Source organism: Cervus canadensis, chromosome 22, assembly GCF_019320065.1.
Source record: "Cervus canadensis isolate Bull #8, Minnesota chromosome 22, ASM1932006v1, whole genome shotgun sequence".
NCBI lineage: Eukaryota > Metazoa > Chordata > Mammalia > Artiodactyla > Cervidae > Cervus > Cervus canadensis.
This window is the reverse complement of record NC_057407.1, coordinates 8,046,490-8,070,928: the sequence shown is the minus strand read 5'-3', so window position 1 is coordinate 8,070,928 and position 24,439 is coordinate 8,046,490. Positions and strand designations below refer to the sequence as shown.

The 24,439-nt window shown below is 60.9% G+C and overlaps 3 protein-coding genes across 14 annotated transcripts in view; 1 reads left to right on the top strand and 2 right to left on the bottom strand.

Annotated features, from left to right (window-relative positions):
* SETD2 (SET domain containing 2, histone lysine methyltransferase) overlaps positions 1 to 1,088 on the top strand; it is a 75,696-nt gene extending 74,608 nt beyond the window's left edge. For all 3 annotated transcript variants that reach the window (XM_043442994.1, XM_043442993.1, XM_043442992.1), the window contains exon 21: positions 264 to 1,088. In XM_043442994.1, the coding sequence (XP_043298929.1) occupies positions 264 to 425 (162 nt within the window). In that variant the 3' untranslated portion in view covers positions 426 to 1,088. The remainder of the gene's footprint in view (positions 1 to 263) is intronic.
* A 2,411-nt stretch (positions 1,089 to 3,499) lies between these two features.
* On the bottom strand, positions 3,500 to 7,088 carry LOC122424805 (death domain-containing membrane protein NRADD-like). 3 transcript variants are annotated; one of them, XM_043443011.1, is made up of 6 exons: positions 6,934 to 7,080; positions 5,841 to 5,909; positions 5,548 to 5,708; positions 4,478 to 4,661; positions 4,234 to 4,376; positions 3,500 to 4,132 (listed from the first exon to the last, which is right to left on the bottom strand). In XM_043443011.1, exons 3-6 carry the CDS (start codon positions 5,588 to 5,590, stop codon positions 3,813 to 3,815), a joined length of 690 nt encoding a protein of 229 aa, XP_043298946.1. In that variant the 5' UTR covers positions 5,591 to 5,708; positions 5,841 to 5,909; positions 6,934 to 7,080; the 3' UTR covers positions 3,500 to 3,812. The 3 variants fall into 3 exon arrangements, with proteins under 3 accessions (XP_043298946.1, XP_043298945.1, XP_043298947.1); XM_043443010.1 differs by lacking the exon at positions 5,841 to 5,909 and having other exon boundaries at positions 6,934 to 7,088; XM_043443012.1 differs by lacking the exon at positions 5,841 to 5,909 and having other exon boundaries at positions 5,548 to 5,657; positions 6,934 to 7,081.
* A 268-nt stretch (positions 7,089 to 7,356) lies between these two features.
* The window catches only part of NBEAL2 (neurobeachin like 2), a 30,448-nt gene continuing 13,365 nt past the window's right edge, over positions 7,357 to 24,439 (bottom strand). For 6 of the 8 annotated variants that reach the window (XM_043442985.1, XM_043442988.1, XM_043442987.1 and 3 more), the window contains 44 exons: positions 23,206 to 23,289; positions 22,709 to 22,807; positions 21,829 to 22,430; positions 21,614 to 21,746; positions 21,415 to 21,534; positions 20,896 to 21,217; positions 20,597 to 20,679; positions 20,402 to 20,494; positions 20,038 to 20,212; positions 19,777 to 19,910; positions 19,261 to 19,420; positions 18,943 to 19,045; positions 18,619 to 18,772; positions 18,362 to 18,520; positions 18,012 to 18,171; positions 17,759 to 17,844; positions 17,081 to 17,587; positions 16,274 to 16,452; positions 16,035 to 16,194; positions 15,663 to 15,800; positions 15,215 to 15,571; positions 14,979 to 15,128; positions 14,681 to 14,838; positions 14,402 to 14,526; positions 14,184 to 14,319; positions 13,535 to 13,695; positions 13,118 to 13,434; positions 12,923 to 13,018; positions 12,413 to 12,537; positions 12,189 to 12,329; positions 11,891 to 12,021; positions 11,682 to 11,791; positions 11,468 to 11,585; positions 11,255 to 11,352; positions 11,068 to 11,184; positions 10,420 to 10,509; positions 10,232 to 10,341; positions 9,945 to 10,117; positions 9,702 to 9,796; positions 9,343 to 9,459; positions 9,088 to 9,246; positions 8,865 to 9,013; positions 7,895 to 8,030; positions 7,357 to 7,819 (listed from right to left, as the gene is read on the bottom strand). In XM_043442985.1, the coding sequence (XP_043298920.1) occupies positions 7,715 to 7,819; positions 7,895 to 8,030; positions 8,865 to 9,013; positions 9,088 to 9,246; positions 9,343 to 9,459; positions 9,702 to 9,796; positions 9,945 to 10,117; positions 10,232 to 10,341; positions 10,420 to 10,509; positions 11,068 to 11,184; positions 11,255 to 11,352; positions 11,468 to 11,585; positions 11,682 to 11,791; positions 11,891 to 12,021; positions 12,189 to 12,329; positions 12,413 to 12,537; positions 12,923 to 13,018; positions 13,118 to 13,434; positions 13,535 to 13,695; positions 14,184 to 14,319; positions 14,402 to 14,526; positions 14,681 to 14,838; positions 14,979 to 15,128; positions 15,215 to 15,571; positions 15,663 to 15,800; positions 16,035 to 16,194; positions 16,274 to 16,452; positions 17,081 to 17,587; positions 17,759 to 17,844; positions 18,012 to 18,171; positions 18,362 to 18,520; positions 18,619 to 18,772; positions 18,943 to 19,045; positions 19,261 to 19,420; positions 19,777 to 19,910; positions 20,038 to 20,212; positions 20,402 to 20,494; positions 20,597 to 20,679; positions 20,896 to 21,217; positions 21,415 to 21,534; positions 21,614 to 21,746; positions 21,829 to 22,430; positions 22,709 to 22,807; positions 23,206 to 23,289 (7,125 nt within the window). In that variant the 3' untranslated portion in view covers positions 7,357 to 7,714. Of the gene's footprint in view, positions 7,820 to 7,894; positions 8,031 to 8,864; positions 9,014 to 9,087; positions 9,247 to 9,342; positions 9,460 to 9,701; positions 9,797 to 9,944; positions 10,118 to 10,231; positions 10,342 to 10,419; positions 10,510 to 11,067; positions 11,185 to 11,254; positions 11,353 to 11,467; positions 11,586 to 11,674; positions 11,792 to 11,890; positions 12,022 to 12,188; positions 12,330 to 12,412; positions 12,538 to 12,922; positions 13,019 to 13,117; positions 13,435 to 13,534; positions 13,696 to 14,183; positions 14,320 to 14,401; positions 14,527 to 14,680; positions 14,839 to 14,978; positions 15,129 to 15,214; positions 15,572 to 15,662; positions 15,801 to 16,034; positions 16,195 to 16,273; positions 16,453 to 17,080; positions 17,588 to 17,758; positions 17,845 to 18,011; positions 18,172 to 18,361; positions 18,521 to 18,618; positions 18,773 to 18,942; positions 19,046 to 19,260; positions 19,421 to 19,776; positions 19,911 to 20,037; positions 20,213 to 20,401; positions 20,495 to 20,596; positions 20,680 to 20,895; positions 21,218 to 21,414; positions 21,535 to 21,613; positions 21,747 to 21,828; positions 22,431 to 22,708; positions 22,808 to 23,205; positions 23,351 to 24,439 lie in introns of those variants that run through there. The other 2 variants (XM_043442990.1, XM_043442991.1) reach the window with 2 other exon arrangements.

Genomic DNA, 24,439 nt, shown 5'->3' with positions numbered 1-24,439 from the left:
AAAAGGGGAGGTTTTCCTTGCCACATGCTCAGGCTGGAGACCCAGGAACATAGGGGGAAGATTTGGGAAGGGAGGCGACTCTCCTGGAGGGTAGCGGTTCTCTAACAGCTGAGCCTCCTGTTTGTGGTGACCTCAGCAGCAGCCTGCCCCAACCTCCCTGCATCTAATTCACTGAGAAGGGTTCCGGGGCAGAAGACTGCCTCCCCCCTGAGTCGTTTCCACTCTGATTGGTGGCCTGTGGTCTCTCTCTGTGTCCTGGACAGCTGACTCATGGCGTTATGAACAAGGAGCTGAAGTACTGTAAGAACCCCGAGGACCTGGAGTGCAATGAGAATGTGAAACACAAAACCAAGGAGTACATTAAGAAGTACATGCAGAAGTTTGGGGCCGTTTACAAACCCAAAGAGGACACTGAGCTAGAGTGACCCGCGGGGCCAGGGTGGGAGGCCGGGCAGGCTGGTAGGAGAGCCTGGGGAGACGACGTCCTGTGGGCCCTCTCCCCACCCCACCATCAGGGCTGTGTGCTACTGGGGGCACAGCACCCTGGGGACTGCAGACCTGCGGATTTCAACTGAGAGCCACAATACTGAGCTCCATCTACAACACGTGGTCCCTGGTTGTGAGCTGTTGGTAGAGGCCATCAGAGGCGAGGGGTTAGGCCCTTGAGACCTTCCCTTCTGAGACCTGGTCAGCCTGACCCCACTCCAACCTGGGTCTCCTCCTTGGCGGTGCTGTCAGCGCACAGGCTCATGCGCATCCCCACCCACAACCCCAACCCTGACCATCTGTATTATATTTTAATGTATATGTGAATATATTGAAAATAATTTGTTTGTTTTTTCCTGGGTTTTGTTTTTTGTTTTGCTTTTAAGCCTCTATGTGCTAGGATCACAGAAGACTTTGTAAGGATGGTTTAAGTTCTCCTGCAAGGTTTAATTTGTTATCATGTAAATATTCCAAAGCAGGCTGCCTTGTGGTTTTGGCCAGCCTTGTGCTATGTTGATAAGATTGATTTACTGCTTAAAATCACTTTACTTTATCCAATTTTTACTGAACTTTTTATGTAAAAAATAAAATCAATTAAAGAACTTGGCATGTTTATATATAGTGTTGGCACTGAGAGAAAGGAGGTGGTGGCCATGGTGTGTGAAGTCCAAGGTTAATCTTTGAGATTGGTGTTTATCCCAGGCCTTCCCCACAGGTCCTACTGTTACTGAGGTAGGCATCTTAGCACGTGCATTTCCAAGCAAAGGAAGTGGACCCGCCACCTCTCTCGCGCTGGGCTTCTTCACTTAGGTTAATAGGCCACTCAAGAGAAAGGTACTCGTCTTTGCCTTTGTACCTTGTGGCTGGCGAGAAGTGACTTCCCAGCCATGCTCATCTGATGTCTGGGTTCCCTGACTCCCCACGATGCCCCCCGCCACTGGGCTTGGATCCTAGAGGGGGCCCCCATCAAAGGCGTACATCGCTGAGGTGGTAAGAGGACACAGGGCTCATAGAGGGAGATACACCCACCCTTGATGGACCAGTTGTCCGGGTAGTGAGAAGGGCCAGAGCGTTCAGGCCAGCCTGGGGCCCAGCCCCTCTTTGCAAAGAGACTGGTCCCACCTCTTCCTCACTGGGGTGGTTTTGCTCGATGCAGCAATGCCCTTGGGGAAGAGGCTGGGGCCTGCCAGATCTTGGGGGCGTGGAGCAGTTGGAACACTCTGCCTGCTGGGCACTTAGCGCTCTGGTTGTGCTCCTTTGATCTTCTCAACTGGAGGCACAGGAATTGGTACTTGCTCAGAAGAGGAGACTGAGGTTCATAGAGGCTCAGTAATTCTTATCTTTGTATCAAAGATTGTGAAAAGAGACAAAAAAAAAAAAAAACTATTTTAAAGGCATACCCATTAAATATGCTATTTAACAAGGTAGCCAAAGTATTTCCCATGGGGCTTCATACAGCCTTACACCGTTAATCCTAACTCAAGCATATTATTATATCAGATGGAGGAACCCTAATTTAACCCGCTTAACATTGTAGTGTTATTAAGGAAGATGTTTCAGCTAATGTGTTTGAGCACATTAAAAAGAAGTGTTTCTCTTTGGGGTAGGTTTCCCATGCAGAGGTGCAGGCATATGCACTGCAACCAAGCCCAGCTCATGCTTTTACACAAGGCTCCAGGTTTCACATTTTCCCAGGAAATCTAGGCAGCCTTTTGTTAAAGGGTGGTGACCAGGGAGTTGCCAGGTTTTAGAAAGGACCATTTTGAAGGGGAATTCTGTTAACTGTCATTTCCCCAGGAGTGTTTTGTTGTTTGTTTGTTTTTGTCAAAATCTTTCCCTTCCACTCACCCTTTGAAACCTTTAGGCTCAAATCCCCTCAGTGGTGATGAGGGTTACCGGCTAATCCAGGGCCCATTCATTTCTCTCAATGCAGGATTTCACACTCATTGCCGATCTAATCCTTCACAGTCCTCTAGCCAACTCCCTGCCGGTGTGATGTCTCCAGTGCTTTGGCCTGTTTAAAGCTGACCAAACACCAAGCCTTTCTCTCCTGGGTTATTGCCCAAGGGTCATCTCCGGGTGGTGCCCGGAGGGTGCTTGAGGGTGGTGCCAAACCTGCCCTGATCTTAAGGATGGGTTACAGGGTTAAGCAGCCCTGGTAGACTCTGAGGAACAGCAGGTGCAGCAGCCTCCCAGCACAGCCAGCACCGGTCACATCTCCGCAAGGGGACGGGATCTAGCCTGGGCACCTGGACGGTGCTGAGTTTAGGTGGCTGTATTTCTTCAGCACTCTGATCCTGATGGAGGCCAGGATGCAGCATTGTTCCTTCTTAGGCAGGGCCTGTCCGCTGTAGCAACACCCTGAAAGCACAGTGATGGACCTGCCGCTCATGCATTCAGCGTGGCCGTATGTGAGGGGTGCAGGTGGTCTGGCTGAAGCTGCCCTGTCCTCAAGTAGGTGGGATGACCTGCCTCTCCTTGGCTTGTGTGGAAGTATCTTTGGACCTCCCTCTCCTGAGTCTGAAATGTGGGTCCTGAAAGGAGAACACTTTCTTCCTTTTTCTCACCTAAAGATGCCTGGAAGTCCTTGGTAACAGAGTCCTAGTTTCCCAGGACCAGTCTGCCTCTTACTGCCTGCCCAGGAGTGGGGCAGGCTTCCAGCCTCCCCTTGAGGCTAGTCACAGCACAGATGAGGAAAATGGTCTCAAACCTAAGTCCTGAGAGTCCTAGCAGGTGGGAGGCTTCTGAACGTGCTAGTCTATTGTTCTCCAGCTAAGGAAGCTTAAGTTCAAAAAGGAAAGTTCTTCCTAACACACTTCAGCTGGGGAATGGCAGACGCAGGATGTGAACTCGACTCTGCCCGCAGAACTCACCCATCTTCTGCGGGTGCACACTGCCTGCCAACTCAGGGGTGCCTTTCACCTTAGGGACCCCCCCCAGCCTTTTCTTGGGCCTCTGCCACATTAGTTACCCAACTGTCTCACAGGCCCACGGAGCCAGACAGACCCAGAACAACAGTCCAGAGTTGCCTTTAATGTGGGGTACAAAAGTAGAAAAAGCAGTTGAGACTAAGCATGGGGAGGTAGAGTGGGGGTCAGGGGGCAGGACTGCTGCTCCCTGTCTGACTGTCTCCCCCCACCCGCCATGTCCTGACCCCTGTCCTGGAGGAAGGCAGGGGGAGGGGAGGGGACTTGTGTGTCCCCCCGAAACAGAACAAGCCGAGGTCACCAATGCCAGGAAGCTCGAGAAGGGCAAGGTGCATGAGGTGGGGGTAGTGGGGAGCACCAGAGCAGGTTCCCTGAGAGGCCGGGCTGCGGAGCCACGACTCACACCACGGAGCAGCCCTCGGCCGGGGGGCCCAGGGCCCGGACCACATCGTCACGACCCAGGGCAGCGAGGGCGTCTGCTAGCGCTCTGAGGGTGGCGCCACTGCCTTCCTGGACAGCCCAGTCCCTCAGCAGGGCAGAGGCGGGCCCCGGGCTCCGGGCCATGGTCTCCACTGCCTCAGCCTGGTAGCCCAGACGGCCCGCCAGACCCCGCCAGCCGTCATCCAGTTCACCCGACACCTCCAGGAGCCGTTCCACTTCCTCCTGCTGCTGCCGAGGAAGGTGGAGGTAAAGCCGGCAGCCAGGTTCAGGAGGTGGCCCTGGGGTGGGAGACGTGAGGGGCACGTGAGGGTGAGGCAGACTCGGTGGAACAACAGGGCTGGGCAGGTCTCAAGGACAACAGGGAAGGGAAGGGGCTCACCTTGGCTGGGGGCACAGGGCTCCAGGCTGGCTGGAGAGTCCCGGAAGACACTGCTGTCCCCATGCAGGTGGTCCCTGCTGAGGGCCCCCAGCTCTGCGGTCCGAGCTTTGGCCAGCTGCTGCCTTTGTTTATGTGAGCGCCAGCTGTGGGGAGCAGGGGGAACCTGCCAGCCTGCTCCAGCCTTCACTGAGATGGCGAGCTGGCGGGGAGGGGGGTACCCCAGGACAGTGCCCAGACCACCTACCACTTGAAGACCACGTAGGCGATCAGACCAAGGACCACGGTGGCCAGGAGGGCACAGTAGACAGGGATGATGCTGCCCGAGGCCCCTGGAGGCTCAGGGGAGAATGGGGAGGAGGTACTGGGGGCAAGGGCTCCTCCTGCCACTGCCCATACCCCTTCCCTGTCCTGCTCCCTCCAGGTCTTATCTGTGGAGAAAAAGACAGACAGGGTCAGTGGCAAGGAATCAATTTTGCTTGATTGACAGCAGCAGGAGTCAATTTTGCTGCTAGAAAGGCTGGAAATCGTAGCCCCCTACTATGGGGCGACAAAAGCTCATACCATGACATCAAAAGCTGACTGGCTCATTCCCTACCATCACCTCCCACAGCCTCCCCTTGGCTCGCCACGCTTGGACACCTAGCCCTGGATGTACCTTCTCCAAGTCATCCTTGATCTCTCCCAGTCTCTCCCTTTTCTGGCTCCTGGTGCACCTCCTCTGTCTACAATGGCACTAAACTGTAGCCTCTCACCCCCACCGAGGCTGGTCTGTGCAAGCACAGTGATTCATGCTAGTCCCTATGGAAGCCTCTGTGCACAGGAGACCTTGCAAATTTTTACAAAATAAAACAACCAGGGGCTTCCTTGGTGGCTCAGTGATAAACAATCAGCCTGCCGATGCAGGAGGCATGAGTTTGAGCCCTGATCCGGGAAGACCCCCTGTGCTTCGGAGCAACTAAGCCCATTGTGCACCACCATTGAGCCTGTGTCTAGAGTTCGTGCTCCACAAGAGAAACCATTTCAATCAGAAGCGCACACACAACGAAGAGTAGCCCCTGCTCGCCACAACTAGAGAAAAGCCCTCAGGGCAACAAAGACCCAGCATAGCCAAAAATAAATAAAAAACTGAGCTGGAAGGCAAGTAAATGCTGCTGCTCACTTCTGCCAGCAAGTCAGTTGTCCCTACAATCCAGTGCAGGCAGGGCACAAGAGGCTCCAGAGCTGTGACGACTTGAATGTGGTCTGCAAGACCAGGGGCCCATGGATACCTCCCATCCTACCCAGTGCCCAAAACCTGGATCGAAAAGTACTTACCCACATGGACCACGGCTTCCCTGTGGCTGGAGTTCTGCAGCATGGTTCTACCAGCTAGCAGTGCTCCCAGTGGCTGCACTTCTTAGAAAAGGTTTTTGGAGTGATGTGAGCTGCGCACAGAAAAAGGAGCTGGGAGACCTCTTCTCTGAGTCTAGCAGGGGCTGTGTGTAGGAACAAGGGGGGAATTCCTCAGGCTGCAAGTCAGGAGTCCCTTGGGTTAGTCTGCCCCCTCTGCTGGCTCATGTCATCCTGATTCATTCCAGGGCTGCGTACCTCCCCACCTTCCCACTCACCAATCTGGACCAGTTTCCTCTGGTGTCAAATGGGGTGGAGCTGATACTGCTGGTCCCAGCTGGCCAAAGCTGGAGGAGACCAGAGTGCAGTTGTCTCAAAGACCTTGGCAAACCCCACATCTGAGTCCAGAGACAGCACAGGAAGACCAGGGGGACTCCCGTCCCCCATAAGCCAGAGCCAGGCGGAGACTCACTGGCTGATGGGAGCTCCCCAGAGTTCTCAGAAGAGCACAGTTCCGGGGGTGACTAACTCCCACTTCTGCCTCCAGGGTCAGTGTCCAGCCCTCACCTCCTGGTCAGGGGCAGGATGGGAGGCTTCCTTGGTTTCAGCAAAAGCAGAGGGCATGTGGGCCCAGAGGTACCTGGGCCCTTTCTTATCTGGGAATTTGGAAAGGGCCTGCAGGCTGGAATTCTGAAGAACACGCAGTCCCAGGACCCTCCTACCCTTACAGGGCTGATCCTGCTGGGACCTCCCTCCTGAGGCCTGGGGAAGAGACCCTGGACTGGGCAGAGAAGGGGAGTTTGCCTGGAAAAGGGATGGAGATGAGACCTGAGGGAAAGTCCCGTAACTCCCCAACATCCACATCTGGCCCAACCCCGGCACTCCAAACTCACTTCCCTCCATAAGGCCAGAGGCGGATGTGGACAGCAAAACTGCACACTAGACAAGTGGGTCTGGCATGGAGCCTGTGGCCACCTTTGCAACATGAAGGATGTGTATGTACAGTTGTGTCACTTACCACATAAGGAACCCTGCCTGGATCGGGGTTGGCGGGTGAGCCTGTGACTAACGCTAGCTTGCAGAGACAGCCAGGCCTTGTGCCCAATCCACCTCGAGCTGCTGCGAGACTGGAGCCTCTACCAACCCCTCCTCCACACACACCCATCTGGAGGCCCACAAATATGCACACATGCGCACACAGCAACATCCTAAACGCCCACACTACCCTGACTTCCCACAGGCATCCCAACCCAGATGCTGGCACCGCAACCGCGCAGGATTTTGGGTCCAGAATGGGGGAGGTACAGAGAGGCAGCCACGGCTCCCTCCTTCCAGGAAGACCCGACGCTGTGTCCCCAACCCACTCCTGACCTGTGGTGGCTGACCCTCCGTCGGTCCCAGGATCGGCTCTGCCTGCAGGATGGGGCCTCCCGGCCTTAAGCCAGCAGGGAACACTCAGTGGAGTCCCTGGAGAGGCCAGGTTTTCACCCGGCGGAGACGAAAGCGGGCGGCAGAGGACTGGACACCGAGGGGGCGGGGCGATGATGGGGGCGGGGCCGCCCACGGTCTGGCCCCGCCCGGCCCAGGAACGCGCACATGCGTGGAGGTGAGCCTTAAGTGGGACTGGGTATGAAGCTGCCAGAGAAACAGTGGCAGGGGCCCCTAGGGACAGGGGTGGAGTAGTGGGGGGGCTGGGGAATGGTGCAGCGTGGGTGCTCATGGACCAGGGGACGCCAGCCCAGGGCAGTGGCCAGGGCCGGTGGAGACGCGCGCACACATGCTCGGAGGCAGAACAGCTACAAAACTAGTCCATGTTTATTGCTGAGATGCGAGAGCGGGGGGCCGCCCTTAGGATTAAGGCCACAGCCCGGCCCCTGTGCTCCGCCGGGACCGGGGATCGGGAGCCTGGGCTCCCCACCCCAGACTGTGCAAAAAGTGCTGTGCGGCCGCTGGGGCCAGTGCTGGGACTCCGGGCGGCCCCTCTGCCGGCGAGGGGCAAGATTTCCTGGAGTGACATCGCCCGCCAATCCCTGAGCTGGGCAGAGGTGGGGCCCCGCCCACCCCCGCCTGGGTGTGGGCCTGGTGTTCCCCGCGGGCTCCGGGGCGGGGTCTACTGAAGCGAAGCCCGCTGGGGGCGGGGCGGGGCGGGCTGTCAGCGCGCCTCTCCAGGGTTGTACTCTGTCTCCCCAGAGGACACCTGGGAGATGCGCCGGGAGGAGGACCGCCACAACTTCCGCGCAAACTGGCTGCTGCGCACCTAGTGGGAGCAGGGATGGGTCAGCCAGGATCAGCGTTCCACCCTGTGCAAGGCCCGCCCTGCCCACATCCTTACCTCTGAGGGCTGCCCTGCGCCCACCACGATGAGCTTGCCGTCTTCCAGCCCCACAAGCACGTGGCTGCGCTCCTTGGTCACAGCCACGCTGCGGATTGGCACCTTCATGGGCAGGGGAGGAGCGGCTGGCAGCAGTCTGGAGGGAGGGAAGGAGGTGATATGTACAAACTCACAACTGCAAGGAGTTTTGCATCCAGCACATAGTTGTCTCTTCATTCTCCCATCCACCTCCCAGTCCTCATTTGAAGGACGGCTGGAGGAAAATTCTGACAAATAAAGGGGTCTTGCACAAGTGTGTGCCTAAGGGAGGCCCAGGGCAAGATCTCCCCAGTGGGGGATGGGAGGACAGAGACAGGCCTTGAAGAATGTGTCCACAGGCATGTAAAAGGGTGAGGGTCCACGGGGCACCTCCTAGTGTCCCTCTGCCAAAAACCACCACCTGAGGGATCACAGCATATTAAAAAGCAAAGACATCAGTTTGGCAACCAAAGCTATGGATTTTCCAGTAGTCATGTATAGATGTGAGAGTTGGACTACAGGGAAAGCTGAGCACTGAAGAATCGATGCTTTTGAACTGTGGTGATGGAAAAGACTCTTCAGAGTCTCTTGGACTTCAAGGAGATCCAACCAGTCCATCCTAAGGGAAATCAGTTCTGACTATTCCTTGGAAGGATTGATGCTGAAGCTGAAGCTCCAATACTTTGGCCACCTGATGTGAGGAACTGACTCATTGGAAAAGACCCTGATGCTGGGAAAGATTGAAGGCTGGGGGAGAAGGGGACGACAGAGGATGAGATGATTGGATGGCATCACCCACTCGATGGACATGAGTCTGAGTAAGCTCCAGGAGTTGGTGATGGACAGGGAGGCCTGGCATGCTGCAGTCCATGGGGTTGCAGAGTCAGACACGACTGAGCGACTGAACTGAACTGAACTGAGGGATCACAAACCCATAAATAGGGAGGCTCACTTGTTCAAGTGGAGGATGTGCAGGGCACACTGGGCTGTGCCCAGCAGAACAAAGTCCTCTGTCACCGCGAGGGCTGTGGGCTGCTCCACCAGGGGCAGTGAAGCCCGCAACCTCCCATTCACTGAGTACAGGTGCAAGGAGTAGGTGACCTGCAGGAAGCAGGAAGTGTTAGCAAGGACAGAATCCCAGCCCCCCATCTTGGCTGGGTGCCCCTTTCCCATACCTGAGCCCCCAGACGCTCCCGTGCTGAGCTCTGCACCACAATCTGGCCCTCAGACCCCAGCACCAGGTGGGACACAGGTCCAGGCAACGTGCTTCCTGGAGGGCTGACTGTGGCCACAAACTGGCCACGGCGTACGGTGTGGATGATCACAGTTCCATCCTGCAGGAAGGCGGCTTAGGGTGCTGGGCACAGGCGTCTGAGCTCCAGGGGCAGGGCCCAGCAAACAGCCTCCCCTGGGCACAGGCAGACACACACCTCAGATCCGGACACTGCCATGTCAAGTTCAGTGCTGATGGCCACACAGCTCACAGCAGCCTCATGCCCATATAGGACCTGCACGGGCTTTGATGCCAGCCCCACCGAGAGACCACTCTGTGGGGAACACCAGGGCTGGCTCAGGACTGGGGCACCCCACCACCTTGGCCCCAGAGTGAGGAGGCTAAAAGCTCAGAAAAGTGAAGGTCTGGTTCAAAGTCAGACAGCTGGAGTCCCAGACTTGCTCACGGTAGCAGTAGGAAGGGGAAGAGAGCAGGGTAGGACTGCAGGCCTGCTGAGGGGCAGATGGGCCGCAGATCTGGACCAAGGGGGCCCCACGGGGCTGCCACCCAGCACACCTGCTGCATGAGCCGCCACACCATGCATGTGGTGTCTCGGGAGCCTGAGATGAGGTAGATGCCACAGGTGTCCAGCGCAAGGCAGGTTACTACATCTGCATGGGGGAGAGGAGGAGAGGGAGGAGACGGGACGGGGAAGAGGGAGGGGAGGGGGGAAGAGGGGAAACAGAACAGTTATCCCTCCCTGGCCCGCCCGGAGCCCTGTGCCCCCCCGCACACCCCGGGCCCCCAGGCGGCGCGTACCGAGGTGGCAGCGGAGCTGGCTGAGCAGCCTGCCCCGGGGCAGCGCAGTCACTCGCAGGCTGCCATCCCAGTGGCCGCCACTGAACAGCAGCTTTCCGTCAGGGGCCACTGCCAGGGCCTGCCCGCTCACACCACCGCCTGGAACCCAGGGGCCGCTCAGCAGTCGCTGCATCCTGACCCAGTGAGGAGGACCACAGGTGAGGCCAGGCTACACAGGAGACCCTCTCCTTCAGAGACCTTGGCCAGAGCATTTAGAGCCCACCCTGGCCCACAACCCTCTGTCCTACTTGGGGTTGCCCATGGTGGGGTCTTTGCTGAAGCTGAAGTAGTTGCTTATGTTTCGGTCATAGGGCAGCCAGCTGTGAGTCCCCAGCAGCCCACTGGCACTCACGGTCACCTGGGCGAGAGAGGACAGAAGTGGGCTGGGGCTGAGTCGGGGGTGGAGCTGAGGTGGGGCCCGGCCTGGGGCACTTACCAACAGGTCTGCGGAGCCCTGCGTGATGAAAGAGTGAGACTGCCGGTGGGGGACCAGGGCCAGCACCAGCGGCACGCCATCGCTGATGACCTGCAGGGGCAGGGCGGGACTAGCTACCCGAGTAGCCGGCTAGAGCCCCCGGCATGCTACCTTCTTGGCCCTCCCCCCACAGGTTGTCGCATTACAGAGGCAGAGGTCACTCTGAGAAACACGCAGAGGCCAGGGGGCCTTCAGGGCATCTCAGGAAGAGTGAGAAACCAGATGGACAAGGAAGACCCTTCAAGCTTGGTTTCAACCTTGGTCATCCCACCCCACGACTCCACATCTCCGGGCCTGCTAGCATGAGGAGAGGAGAGCCTGAACACCTTAGAGCTGGGGGCCTTCTGGGATGCAGGCAGGAAGGCGAGGAGAGTCTTGAGGCAGGATGCCCTCCTTCTGCTCTCCCTAAGGATCATCAGGTGAGTCAACCTGGCCTGACCCTCCCTCCTGAAGACAGCACCCCACCCTCAGTGATGTTTACCTCTTATTTCTAAGATGTCTTAATATCAGGGACTTTGATTTAGGTTTTCCATTTCCAAGAGGCTGGCAAGGACCATGGAATTAAATGAACTTCACCGGGTAGGAAGCTGAGACCCTGCCTCCTCTCACCTCTGCAAAGAAGGCCTTCAGCTGGTCCAGGTGCTGGAAGATGCTAGGTGAGTTAGTGTCCAGACGTGCAAGGCGCTGGGCTGCTTCCTCAACGGAAAGCCGAGCCGGATGGGGCTCCTGTGGGCAAGGAACCGTTCAGCACCGCGGTCAGGGCCTCCCTGACCACAGTCTTCCCAGCCGGCTTTACCTTCAGCAGCTGACAGGGCGTCTGCCCGAAGTTGCTGATGATGCCCTCCAGCGCCTTCCGCTCCCGCTCATCTGCCACCTGGTCCAGGTCCACAGCCCCTGAGCATTGGCAGGTGGGGGGTGGCAGGGGCGGGCAGTCAGGACTCCTTCTGCGCCCCCTGCACGCCCCCTCCTCTGCACCCCGACCCCCACCGGTGTCCAGGGCACTGCTCACCCTCATAGGTGCAGTAATAGAAGACATTGAGGGCCTCCTCCGCAGCTGGCCCCCGCTGCTTGTAGCCAAAGATGAGGTCGATCCACTCGTGCAGGTGGGCAGATACATACTCTGATTCCTGGGGGCAGGGAGGCGGCTGTCAGTCCGGGAACAATGGACCCTCCGCCTCGGCCCTCCCCTTGGCCACCCGCCAGGATGTGTGCGCACATCTCACCAGCGCCCGGCGGTGCTGCTGGATGAAGTCCTCAGGAGAGCTGGCCCACGGGGGCAGCACCACGTCACCGACCTTCTCGTTGGTCAGCTGGAGGCAGCCCAGGTCAAAGCCTGGCACGGAAGGCTGGGTCAGCTGTCTCGCTGAGCCTTCTTCACCGGCTCCCCGGCCACCCTCCATCTCCACGCTTCCCGCCCCCACCCAGCGCCTACCGTTCTGGTTCTCCAGGAAATCGGGGAAGTAGAAGAACTCTGGGATGAGCTCCTTCACGTCGGCGGGGCTCTCCAGGCGGGCTTGCCAGGCTGCTGCCACTGAGTGGAACTGCCGGTCCGAGCAGTCGAAGCTGGGGAGGGGCACGGGCCAAAGTGAGGCGGCGAGAAGGGAGACAGGGAAGGAAAAGGTGTAGCCCTGGGCAAGCAGGGAGCCAGCCTGTCTAGGATGCCTGGAAGACCCACCCTTCCCTCATCCACCCTGCCCACCACCCCACACCGTCTGCCTGCCCCTGCGTACCGGCCACTCTGCAACTGGACATGCAGGGAGGTGAAGGGCTCCACGCGGATGAGGTAGTGCATCACGCCCGCCGCATTGGAGTAGTGGGTGCCGTAGTGGAACTTGTCGATGGTGCCCGCGGGGTCCTCGAAGCTCTCATACCTAGAGCCACGGTCGGGGGGGAATCAGCAGAAGCCCTCCCCGGTCCACCCCAACCCCGAGCCCAGCCTCACTCACGCACTCACTTCTCCTTCACAAGCTGGGCGTGCTTGGGGTTCACCACACCGATGGGCTTGGACAGGTCCCGGAAGACAGCTGGGTTGCTGAGGTCCAAGGTTGGGGACACGTAGTCCTGTAGGACCCAAGGGAACTGGCCGCCCACCCGGGCAGGAGCTGCATGAGGGTCCTGATGGCCTACCTGGCCAGCCTGCCCTGCCCTCACCCTCACTCTCAGGAAGATGGGCGGAGCCCACAGGTGGGGGCACACCATGGGGAGGGGCTTCAGGGGAGCAAGAGGGACTGTCTGGGACAGGATCTCAAGAACCTTCAAGAACAGAGGCCAAGAGGGGAAGGGAGTGGGGCTGGGTGTGCGTGGGGGAAACAGGGCATGGGGAACTGATCTGGGAACAGAGGCCAAGCCTCAGGTAGCACCTGCCCAGGACTGAGCTCAGGGCTTGGCCCACAGTCAGTACCCACACTTGGGTGGACCAGCGCTGGCGGAGCAGAGGGTGGGTGGAGGGGGAGCAGGCCCTCACCACAGGGTACTGAGACAAGTCGTTGTACGTCCGCCCCGCGATGGTGTTGAGCTGCATCAAGTACTCGAAGTTGGAGATCTCTCGCTGCACCCATTTCTGGGTAGCAAGGATATGAGGTGAGCCGGCGGGCTGCCAGCACTCTCCCCAGTGGCGGGGCCCTGACCTCACCAGACCCCCACCCTCCAGGGCTCTCACCTGCGTAAGGCCTGAGGCGCGCAGCATCTCCTGGGGGGAGCGGCTACTCAGGTAGCCTTGGGTAGGGGGTCGCAGACGAAGGAGCCAGGAGTACACCTGGTTCCGCACCTGGGTGTGGGGTGGGATGAGGGAGGGCTGCGGCCTGGGGGCCTGGGAAGGGGATGAGGCTGCGGCCCCACCCGTCTTGCACGGGAAGTTGAGGAAGTAGTTGGCCTGATCAATGAAGAAGAGCTCGAGAGCTGAGCGGCGCAGGTTGAAACGCCGCAGGTGGACCTCGCGCAGCTGGGCCAGGGGGCGCCGGAAGTCATGGCCAATGCCTGTGGGGGTGGAAAGCGGGTGCTGGAGCCACCCGCCCCAGCCCCACCAGCCCCCAGCCCCCTCCCTGCCGGCCCTCCACCCTGCTCCAGCAGAACACACCCTCCTCAGTTTCGACCCGCTCGGTGCTGCCATCGTAGAAATACACGTGCTGGGTGGTGACCTCCAGCAGCCCTGGGACCACAGCCACCACGGTGACCAGTTGGCACTCAGCTGACAGCACCAGATTCTCACGCTGCTCATCCAGCTCTGCGGCCTCCAACCTGGGGGCCAGCACCCACTTTTGGCATGAGGCTCTGGGACCCCCATTCCCGACCAACCCAAGGACCACACTCTCAAAGTACCACTAAGTCAGGAGGCACACTGCTCATGATCCCATAGGAGAGGGAGGAGCTGCCGATGGTCCAGACTGGCCCCAGTCTGTACCCTGAAACCTGGGCCTCTGAAGTTCCTGCCAGGACACCAACCCCTGTCGCCAGCTTCCCCTCACTCAGCATCTGCCCACTCCCATGGGTCCACATCCTGGTCTGGTTTCTCAGTCCTGCTCTGGGGTGCCTGGCCATCAAACAGCAACTCTCCACCCTCTTACAAATCTGCCTAACCCTCCCACCTGATTCTGGACCATCCCTTTGGGGTGGTTAGCCCCACAGCAGGAGGGCAAGTAGACCGAGGAGTCAATCCCTCTGCCTCTGGCAAGCACACACTGGACTGGCCCCCTTGCCCTGGGCAGCTCTTTCCCAGCCCCACTCACGGGGTCTCCAGTGCAGCCAGCTCGTCCTCGCCCAGCTGGTCTTCCTGCAGCTCCTCGGGTAGGCTGCTGACTTTGGCCTCTTTGGTCACAGCGAGAGGCAGTGAGGCCTCCTCCGTGGGTGTCAGGGGGGCCTCTCCTGCAATGGGCCCAAGGGTGCTCAGCCAAAGACAAGATAGGGCCATGAGGTTGGGTGGACTCAGCTCGGCACACCCTCTCACCCAGGTTGTCGCGTAGGGCACTGGCTTCCAGGTGAGGGTTGAAGTGATGGTTGGGCACCAGCTTCAGACGCATGCGCGAGTAGGTCTCAGCACTAGAGAGCTTCCAGTGGGGGGTGGGCGGATCCCTACAGATATGACCCCACTTAAGGTCATGAGTTGGAGGCAGAGGGTTACAGACCCCTCTGCTTTCCTCCCAGTTTTCTCCTCAAAGACACTCTCCTGGCCCCTCCCTCCCAATCCCCAGCCAGCCCACCAGACTCCGCCCTGAGCCCCGCCCACCTCAGGGCCCAGGCCCCACAGGGGCTGGCGAGCTGGCGCCACAGCGCCCCCCAGTGCAGCAGGGCGGTGGAGTGCTGCGCCGCCTGCTGCTTCAGCGCCGCCGCGTATCGCAGCCCCTCGAAGCGCGCCCGCCTCTGCGCAGGGTCCAGCACCAGCTCCTGCGGGGTGGGGGCGGAGGAACAGGTGAGGCCCGCTGGGCGCTTCCGGCTCCTCTCCTCTCTGTCCCAGCAGCTGTCCTCTGGGCCCACAGAGGGCCCACGTGTGGAGCTGCTCCCTGCCCTCAGGGCAGGTCACACACCTGGAAGGCCCGACGGCTGTGTGCCCGCTCCCGCTGGCGCCGCTGCCCACTGCTCATAAGCATGTCGTAGCAGGCGTTCCAGAAGCCCGACATGAGGTCGTGGCTCTTAGCGTAGGTGTCCATTTCGAATTGCGACATGGTGGGCTGCACCTGGAGAACCGGACAGAGGGAGAAGACTGTGCTAGATGTGAGCCCCCAGCCCCCACTTCTTTGCCCATGCCCCTGGCCCCAGGCACCTGCTTGTCAATGAAGTGACGCCATTCGGGGGTGGCACAGAAGGCCTGGAAGTCCTCAAAGAAGGTGGGGCTCCCGTTGGTGGGCGGCAGGGAAGGCAGCCCCCACTGCAGCCCCAGCGGGCCGTAGGCGCGGTCCAGCAGCGTGCGCACCAGCGGCACCAACCACGAGCAGCGCTCTGCAGCAGCGGAGGAGGCTGGGGGCTCCCCGTTCTCGGTGGGGGTCTCTGAGGGGGAGGTGTTCAGCGCCCGCGCCAGCGCCGCCTCCAGCTTGGAGAGCACGTAGGAAGCCTCCTCTCGGCGCATGGGCACTGTGGTCTGCAGCAGCGCGTGCAGCTTCACGTAGGCTTGGGCATGCAGCTGCAGACGTACGGGCGGGGGTGTCACCAGCTGCTCCCCGAGCTCCCTAGACCCGCTGCACACCCTCCCCCCACAGCCACCCTTCGCTCACCTGCGGGTCCTCCAGCAGGATGTAGCCGAGCACCAGGCGCAGGCCGATCTGCGCCATCTCTCGGAGGTCTGCCGTGCCATTGGCCAGGTGTGGCCAGGCTCCCAGGCGATCCAGCAGGCTACACACTCCTTCGAAGAGCTGCCACACACCATATATTCCAGGTGGCCGTCACCAGATGAGGCCAGAAGCCCATGAGGAGAGAGGGAGGTAAGGTTTGGGCTGGGGGCCAGAGAGCGTTTGCACATACAGATAGACCTGCTCACAGATACCAGATCTGAGTTCCCCATGACTGCACATGTGTACTAATCCACTTTGCAGACCAGGCACCCTCAGGGCATGTGAACACAGTGCTTCTGCCCTGAGCTGCCATACCTTCTCACTCCACAGCTCCTGGTTACCATGGCCCTCGGCGCATAGGAAGTCCTGCAGCAGACGCAGCAGCCAAAGTGCCTGCTGGGTGAGACTGGCCAGGACCCCAGGGGGGGCCTCTTTGATGTCAGTCAGGGCTGACTCCAGCATCATCTCCAGGAGGCTGGAAGGAGATGGGGACTCTGGGGTCTACCTGACCGCCTTCCAGGCCCCCAGGCTTCCCCGCGGCCCCTCTCCCTCACCTGCGCTTGATGCAGTCTGGTGGGCGCACCAGCGTGGCTGAGGCCCCCAGCTGGGTGAGCACGGAGAAGACCTGGCCACGGTCCCGCCAGGCGGCCTCGTCACTGCCCTCCACACCCCGCCACGTCACCGAGAACAGCACGTTGGTGAGCAGGTTACAGAGCTCCTCCTCACAGGTTTGCTGCAGACACAGGGGGCGTGTGGAGTGCGGGCTGGGGAGGGAGGGAATCACTGCCCCACCACCATCCCTGTTCAGCACCTCTGCCCACCAATTAATAGGGACAGCAGGAGGCCGAGCCTTTGGCCAACGGCCCAGCCAGTGTGCTGCTGAGTGCCTAGACAAACAGTGTGGGACTCCACCACCGCCTGAGTTCCGGGGAGGATCCTGGGGTTCCAGGACTCCTAAGAGGAGATGAGGCAGTTCACATGGTTACCTCACAGGCCTCAAGGACTATCCTGGAACCCTCCGGAAGAATGCCACTGAATAAGCAGAGGGCCCTCCCCAGATCCAGAAGCACAAGGCAGGCCTCTTAAAGCAATGCTGCTCATCGGCCCTGAAAAGCCCATGTCCCACAGGCTCTCAACGGCCTTCCAAAGTCTGGCGAGTGCCCCCAACTGTCTCAACACAACTTGCCCTGTTCTGGAATACCCGCCACCCCTCAGGACACACTGCAGAGGGAAGTTATGAGGGGGCAGCGCTGGACCTGACTGGCCGTCACAGCCCTGATGTCAAACAGTACCACACCTCTGGAAAAGCTCCACTGGCTGCCCTGGGTCCCCAAGGAGCCCCACCTCAGGGCCTGCCTCACCTGAGGGTTGCTGGTATTGGAGGTGTCATCCCCACTGATGGTGGGCTCTGGCAGGCTGCCGTCCTCCAGCACGTTGGAGAGACTGGAGCTGTGGCGGCCCTGGGCCATAGGGAAGGGCCGGGGTCCGTCGAGCGGGGACGGTGTGCCAGGCTGGCTGGCTGGAGTGACAGTCCCACTGCCGCTGCCACCACCGGCAGTATTCCCTGAGCTCACACTGGCCCGCTCCAGGCCCAGCTCAAAGGGGGTGGCGAACGGGGAGAGGGCGTGATAAAAGGCGTCAGGGTCAGGGGCCTCTGGGGGCAGGAAGACGTCTGAAGGCTCAGGCGACTCGGTGGGTGGCTTGTGTAAGGCTGGCTCCGGGGAGGTGGGTGGCTCAGGGGTGAAGGGCAGGGCACTGCCGGCTGTGACAGCCTCCAGGACAAACAGCCGGGTCAGCACATCCTGCCAACCGGCCTGGCGGGCCAGCAGCCGCACTATGTCTGGCTGTCCGTAGATGAGGTGGAAGAGCTGCCGGGCCAGGGCACAGGAAGTAAGGGACTCACTCGACAGCCTGCCCCAGCCCCTCCTCCAGGGGCCTTTGCACCGGAGGCCTGCAGAGACCCCTCATCCCAGGCAGGCAAAGCCCTCAGGGTGGAAGCCACCCCACAACCCCCAACAAAGCTTTCACTTTCCACTCACCTGACGACAAATGTCCAGGCGGACGCTGAGGTCGGCCTGGAGGGACAGCTGCACCACAGCCAACAGATCAGAGAGGTTCAGGCAATCTGGGAAGATGGCCAGAAAAGACCTGAGGGACTGACCCCAGAGGGGGACTGTGCCCCACTGCTGGCTCAGCCTCAGCCCTTGGACCAACACCTTCCCGATTCCCACCTGCCCTGAATCTGTGTCATCCCTCTACCTGGCCTGCCTCTTGGCCCCACCCAGATTGTACCTGCCCCCAGGAACAGCTTGTAGAGGCCCTGGCAGAGCTGGGGGGAAACGGCACCCTCAGGCAGGCAGGCAACGAGACCCTGGATACCACACTCTCGCAGCCGGAGCCGCTGGCGACTACGCTCAGGTAAGCGCTCATTCTGTTGCAGTCTGCGCAGGATCTGTGTGGGGGTCGTCATCAAGGGGAAGGAGTTACTGTAGGAGGGTAAGCCACCACACAGGGGTGGGGGGCTACAAGAGAGGCCTGCAAAGACAGCTCCACCCACCAGCCCAAGGCCTTCTGCCCCTCCCTGGACTCAGGCAGCGGCCCCAGTGAATGAGGATGTAGGGTTGGGGGGCAGCTGGGTGTACCTTGCAGACTCGGTCAGGCAGCAAGGGCATGGGCCTTGGCCTCACCAGCAGTGCCAACAGCACCTCAAGGTTTCCTGGCTCCAGCAGGAAGACAGCCAGAGACTCCTGTGCTGGGGAGCCCTGCAGCAGAGCCAGCAGCAGGTCGAGCGCACCCACCACCTGGGGACACAAAGGCTCACGCTGAGCGCTCCAGCCCCGCAACATGGTCCACGCTCCACCCCTCACTCAGGCTTCACCTCTGCCAACCTCCAGCCTACCTGGCCATCATCACCTGCAGCCACCAGAAAGTTTAGCACCACCTGCAGGTCATCAGCAGTAGAGCTCCGCACTAGAAACTCCCGCGCCAGGCCCAGGAGTGACGTCTGCACTGTGCGCAGGTCGTCGGCGGCTAGAGGGCGCTCGCGCTGCGGACTGGGCAGGTCCCAGCAGTGACGTCACCAGGGCCAGGGGAACCACCAGGGCATGCAAGGGAGGGGAGAACATGGAAGACCGGCAGGTGAGCTGGGGAGCTGAACAGACCTGCCCCCAAGTCCGGAGGCTGCAGCATCAGCACCCAGCCCATCTGCCCCCGCCAGCCTCACCTGTAGTGGACACGCAGGACATCAAGGATGAACTGGACCCCATACTTTTTCCGCAGCTTCTGTCTGTGCTCACGGACTATGCTAGACACGTACTGGATGTGGCCTGAGCGGGCATCAGTAGAGGGCTCAGGCCACCAGGCTGAGCTGGGTCCCTTCCATCCTCCAGGACAGGGCCATGCCACTGCCAGACCCCCCCACCCCCACCCCGACCAGGGGAGGGTCATCGTCCCCTCAGACCAGCTCCAGGGCTATAACCTCTGAGAGCGTCCACCGCCACCCTGGCTGGCGGCATCCCCTCACCCAAGTCGGCACACCTACCCAGGCGCACAGCGAAGTCGCTGAGGGTCCAGAGGTGAAAGTTGAAGAGCAGATGCTGGTAGAGCAGGTAGAGGAGGGGCCCACTGCCCTCGGCTGCCACCTGCTCCATCAGCAGCTGGGCGGACATGAGCACATTCATGTCCATGGCCCAGCTGGGGACCTGGGTGGGGGAGGAGCTGGGGTGAGACGTCAGCCCTGTCCACCCGCTGTCAGGCCTCCCAGGTTCCACCCTGCCCTGCACAGGCAGACGCACACAAACATCCTGCCTGCTCCAAGCCCTCTGGTGGCTCCCTGCCCTCGGAAGTACAAGCTCCCAGCCTCCTGTGCGGGCGTCCTACTCCAGCCTGTGCTTCTCCAGACCCTCTCGGCCCAACGCTGCCCCGCCTTTCAAATGCCACCTCTCCCAGGAAGCCCTCCCTGACTGATGGCATCAGGCACCCCTGCTTGGTCCCTCCAACCAGCACCCTCTTGGTCAGAGGAGGGAGTCCCCTCCCCGCCTGCCCCAGCAGGCCTCACCTTGCGCAGGAGGGCCCCGATGATGGCGGGCCCCTGGCAGTGCACCAGGCCCTCCTGATTCACGGTGTGGCCCTGCAGGAAGTTCCGCAGCATCAGCAGAAAGGCAGCCACTGCATTCCTCTCCATTCGCTCCTCTACCGCCACCAGGAAGGGGACAGGTGTGCATCAAAGGCCTGCCAGTGCCTGTGAGACCTCAAGCACTGCAGCCCCCTGCCAGGCCAAGGTCTTCTGTCACCAACACCGGCACCAGGGACACTTTACCTGAGGACTTGCCCAGTGGGAGAAGCAGGCCCTGGGCATTGTGGCCAGAGGTCAGTTCGGGCCCCACAAGGTCATGTGTTTCTGCTGGACCTGCCTCAGCTTCCTGGGGTTGTGCAGCCACTCGCTCCAGCAGGGGCAGCAGGGCACCCATGCCTCCCACACAGTTCACCACATCCTGTGGGCAGGGGGCCTCCGTGAGGGCAGCACCCCGTCATGCCTGCCCCCTCCACCCCAGCAGACCCTCCAGCCTGGAATCCTGGGTCTCCTCAAGACCTCCCAGGGCACAGAGCCACTCCCCAGCCCACCCTGCACACAAGTGCCCATGCTCACGCTTCCTGCACACACTGTCCACGTGGGCACAGACCTTCACGTCCCAGGTCTCCACTCTGTGGCCCGTGAGGCGGCCATCCAGCCCATGGCCAGGGGACAGGTCCAGGCATATGTTGTTCTTACAGGCCTGGGAACAGGGGTTAGCAAGGGTCAGTGGGGGGTGGGGGCAGGCAGAAGATAGAGAGCGGGAGCCAGGGGGAGATTGACCCAACTGCCCAGCCCCCCATACCTGAGGTGAGTAATGGAGGAGCAGCTTGGTGCCAAGTTCATGCAGTTCACCCTCAGGCTTGAAGGGTGCTGTCTCATTGGGCCCTGGAGGTGGGCAGGGGGCTTCAGACCTGGCTGGGCTTCCAGCCAGACCCCACCCAGAGCCTGCCTCTCCTCAGCCTGATCAGAGGACAGACCCTTGGGGGTACCTACTCCCCACTGGAGCCCTACTTTCCGCCTGGACACTTCATGAGACCCAACCTCTTGGGTCCTGGGACAAGGGGTAGGGCTGGGGCGGGGCGTGGGGGGCACGCTGCATACCCAGGGCGCACAGGACACGCAGGGCGGCCGCCTGCAGGGCTTCATGGAAGATGGCCACGGCCCCCAGCTCGCCCTCCAGGGAGGTGGGGCTGCCCCACCGAGTGTCCTGCGTGCCGGCAAGGGTGGAGCTGATGCTGCCCTCCTGCAGGGGGGCCACCAGCCCGGACCCCCAGCCAAGCCCTGCGGTGGCCGGGACTGACTGGGAGCGGGTGAGCGAGGGGTGTGTGTGAGCCAGGGCGGCAGGGCCCGGTGGCGCAGGCAGCCCCGTGGTGGTGGTCGTTGTGCGGTGCCCAGCAGACCCGATACAGCAGGACGAGAAAGGCTGTGGGGGCCAGGGTTGGGGGGCGGTTGGTCAGGTCATGTTACAGCCTGGGGTTCCACCATCCTCAGGGACCCCCAAGGCTGCACAGACCCCAGAGGCTGAGGCCTGTGGGGTCGGGGAGGGAAACAAGGGCTCCAGGGCCACCCTGTGCAAGGCCCCCCAGCTACCCAAACCTCCCCAAACCCCGCCTGGCACACCTCACTAAGGGAAGGGCAGCGAAGGGGTGCCGTCTTGACCAGATGGCCGTCTTTGTAGACATGCACCAGGTTCTGGCTGAAGGGCCGGCGCCCGGGCACATGGACTATGGCCACACAGTGCTACAAGAGAAGTCACGAGATCAGGTGAGGACCTGGTGTTCCCTGCACCTCCCCAGGCCATGTGAGGATGGAGGCTCACCCAGGCAGAGTCGGCGAAGGACACTTCAGGCAAGCTCATGGTCAAGTACTCCTTCCGGGTGCACACAGCTACCACCAGGGTCCCAGCTGCCGTGAAGAAGGCTTCAAACCCCGAGCCACTGCTGGTGAAGAAGCTGAGGGCCGGCCCAGCCAGTTAAGCCTGCTGGTTCTCCCGCTCACCCTGGCAGCATGCCCTGAACCCTGGCTGTCACCTACCTGTACAGCTGCTTCCGCTGGAGCGGCCGGGTGGGGGCGGGGGCAGGCACTCCAGCCATGGGGTGCAGACAGAGCCAGGCGTGGAAGGTGAAACCAGGGCCTGGCCAGCGCTGCACAGGGGGAACCATGATGCCCGCCATGCTGGGTGTGAGGTCAAAGTAGCGTAGGGCTCGTGCTGGGCCCTGGCGCCGGGCCATGCCAGAGAGTGCGCGGATGATGGCACCTGCATGGCGGGCCTGCCCAGCCTCTGCTCCGCCTGGCCCCGAGTCCAGCCCTGGTGGTGGGCGAAGCAAGCGACGCAGCTCCGAGGGCCTTAGCGACACGTGGCCCAGTGCTTGCAGCAGGGCCAACAACTGCTCCTGGCAGCGGGCCCCCAGGGCCACCCCCTCGCTGAGTGTCTCCAGAAGACAGCCCACCAGACCGGCCTGCACACAGGTGGCACGGCTGGCAGGGCAGCTGTCACAGAGCCACCAGAGGCGCTGGGCTAGGAAGAGCCTCAGCTCGGCCGTGGGCAGCGTCGGCAGCCACCTCATCAGCACCAGCACTGGCTGCTCATTGCGGATCGGCGGTGGCGGACACATGCTGTGGTCACCCTCCACAGCCTGCGGGGGGAGAGGATGGGCTAGCCCCCAGGCAACTGGCCTGGAACCGGCCACCCTCCCAACAGTGGGACTCCCTGCATCGTCCTGGGACTTGCTAACAGGCAATAGCTTCTGACCCCATGCAGCAAGGACTCCTCACCCCAGTGACCCTGACACACAGGGTCAGGATACAGGTCACACTGTGTATGGGCCACAGTTAGTATGGTCCCCCAAAGCGGAGAGCTCATATTCCGTGCTAGCTGCCCACGGGGACCCTGACCCCCAGCCCCTGCCCTCACCATGTTGAGCAGCTCTTGCAACAGCCGATGGGTGGGGGGACCGTGGCTCCGCAGGACCTCATGCAGGTGAGGATAGCCAATGCGCTCCTTAAACACCTCCTGTGGATGGGTGGGAGAGGAGCGAGCATGGATGTGGGCCCCAGGGCACACTCACAACCCAGGGAACCTTGGAGGAGGCGTCACCGTTCAGGGCTCCCTGGCCCAGCTCTGACTCGGGGTCACAGTGATAGTAGGGGCGGGGACCCATGGCGGGATAGGGGGGAACGGCTCTGCCTCGGAGGGCTGCAGATGGTGGTCGGCCACAAGCATCCACTCCCCTCTAGCCAGGACACCCAGCTCCCAGGACTAATGACCATACCCGCCCCGTGGGCTGATCTGCACCCCAGAGGGCAGGATGGCCACCTCCCCAGCTCACTTGCTCTGACAGACATCAGCCAGACCCATTCTATTTAACTCCACCCCACGGCCCTACTGCAGCACGACAACAGCAGCCTCACCTTGGCGGAGGGGGAGCCACTCATGATGCAGGTCAGCACTCTGACCACGTGGACCGCAATGGCGTCTGTGTCCTGGTCCAGTACCTTGGGGTGGGGAGGGGCAGTCAGGAGAGGCAGGTGCCAGGATGTCGCAGCTGGCAGCACCCTGCAGTGAAAGGGGTGCAGGGACAGGAAGAGATGCCCCCAGGCCAGTAGCTGAGTGGGCTTGGGGCCCCGAGAGGGTGGCACCCTTACATGGGCACCAGTGTGTCTACCCTTGCCCAAACTACCATGACCTTCACCCTGACCTTAAGGCCCCCTCTGAACAGCTTGGCAAGACCCACTCTGACAGAGAGGCCAGAAGAAGCCGAGGCTGGGAAGATCACCAGTGAACACCTTTGCCGCAGCCCTCTGCCCACCACTGTCTGGTGGGTTCACAGGCCTTGGTCTCCACCCATCCCCACCCAAGCCAGACACACATGCAGGCAGGCTGGCGAGTGCCCCATCACCCATGATGATTGACAGGGAGTCGGGGGATTTAGGGACAATCAATCACAGGACGTTAGAACCAGAAGAACCTTCGAGACCTTTTAAGTCCTACCCTGCCCCTTTCCCCTAGATCCAGGTGGGGACAGGGGCTCAGCCTGGACAGACCCAACAGCCCGAGGCATGTGACTTCTTCACCCTGCCCTGCCGAGGTGGTGAGGGGTCAGGAGGGCTTGGACAGTGCGTCAGCAGGTGCTAGACTATGTTTCAGCCCCATGGGGCCCTTGGCCCCAGCTCTGCCCGACTCCCCAGGGGATCTCGGGCAATCTTTTTCCCTGTCCAGACTTCAGATTCCTCAACTGTAAAAAGCAGGGGTCTCACCAGCCTCGCCTGCTTTGTAGAGGAATGGACTTGCAGGTTCTCAGAAAACAGCCAAGTGCAACAGACACACGGGGCTGCTGCATGAGACCAGAGCCAGGGCGGGGCTCCAGACACGGGGGCCCCGGTGTTGAGCCACAGAGAGGGTACCCCATTAAGAGCCCACAGCCGACACCCTGCAGCCTCCTGGAGCCCCCCAGGTGAGGTGAGCAGGGAGCAGGGCATGAGTCATGAGGGGATGGGGAACTTCCAGGGACCTGCTTAGGGCAAGTACAAGGATTCAAGCAAAGAAGTGGCCCCCCCCCCATGTGAGGGACCCACTCTGTGAGTGCCCACAGCCAAATCCCTGAGTATCTGGCCTCCTGTTTCCGCTTGGGTGCAATGGGGGTGG

Coding starts and splice junctions, on each gene's coding strand:
- LOC122424805 (XM_043443010.1), bottom strand. CDS start 5,590: ATGCTGCAGAACTCCAGCCACAGGGAAGCCGTGGTCCATGTGG. Junction 4,662..5,547: donor GGAAGCCGTGGTCCATGTGG/GTAAGTACTTTT, acceptor TTTTCTCCACAG/ATAAGACCTGGAGGGAGCAG. Junction 4,133..4,233: donor GCCCTGTGCCCCCAGCCAAG/GTGAGCCCCTTC, acceptor CTCCCACCCCAG/GGCCACCTCCTGAACCTGGC.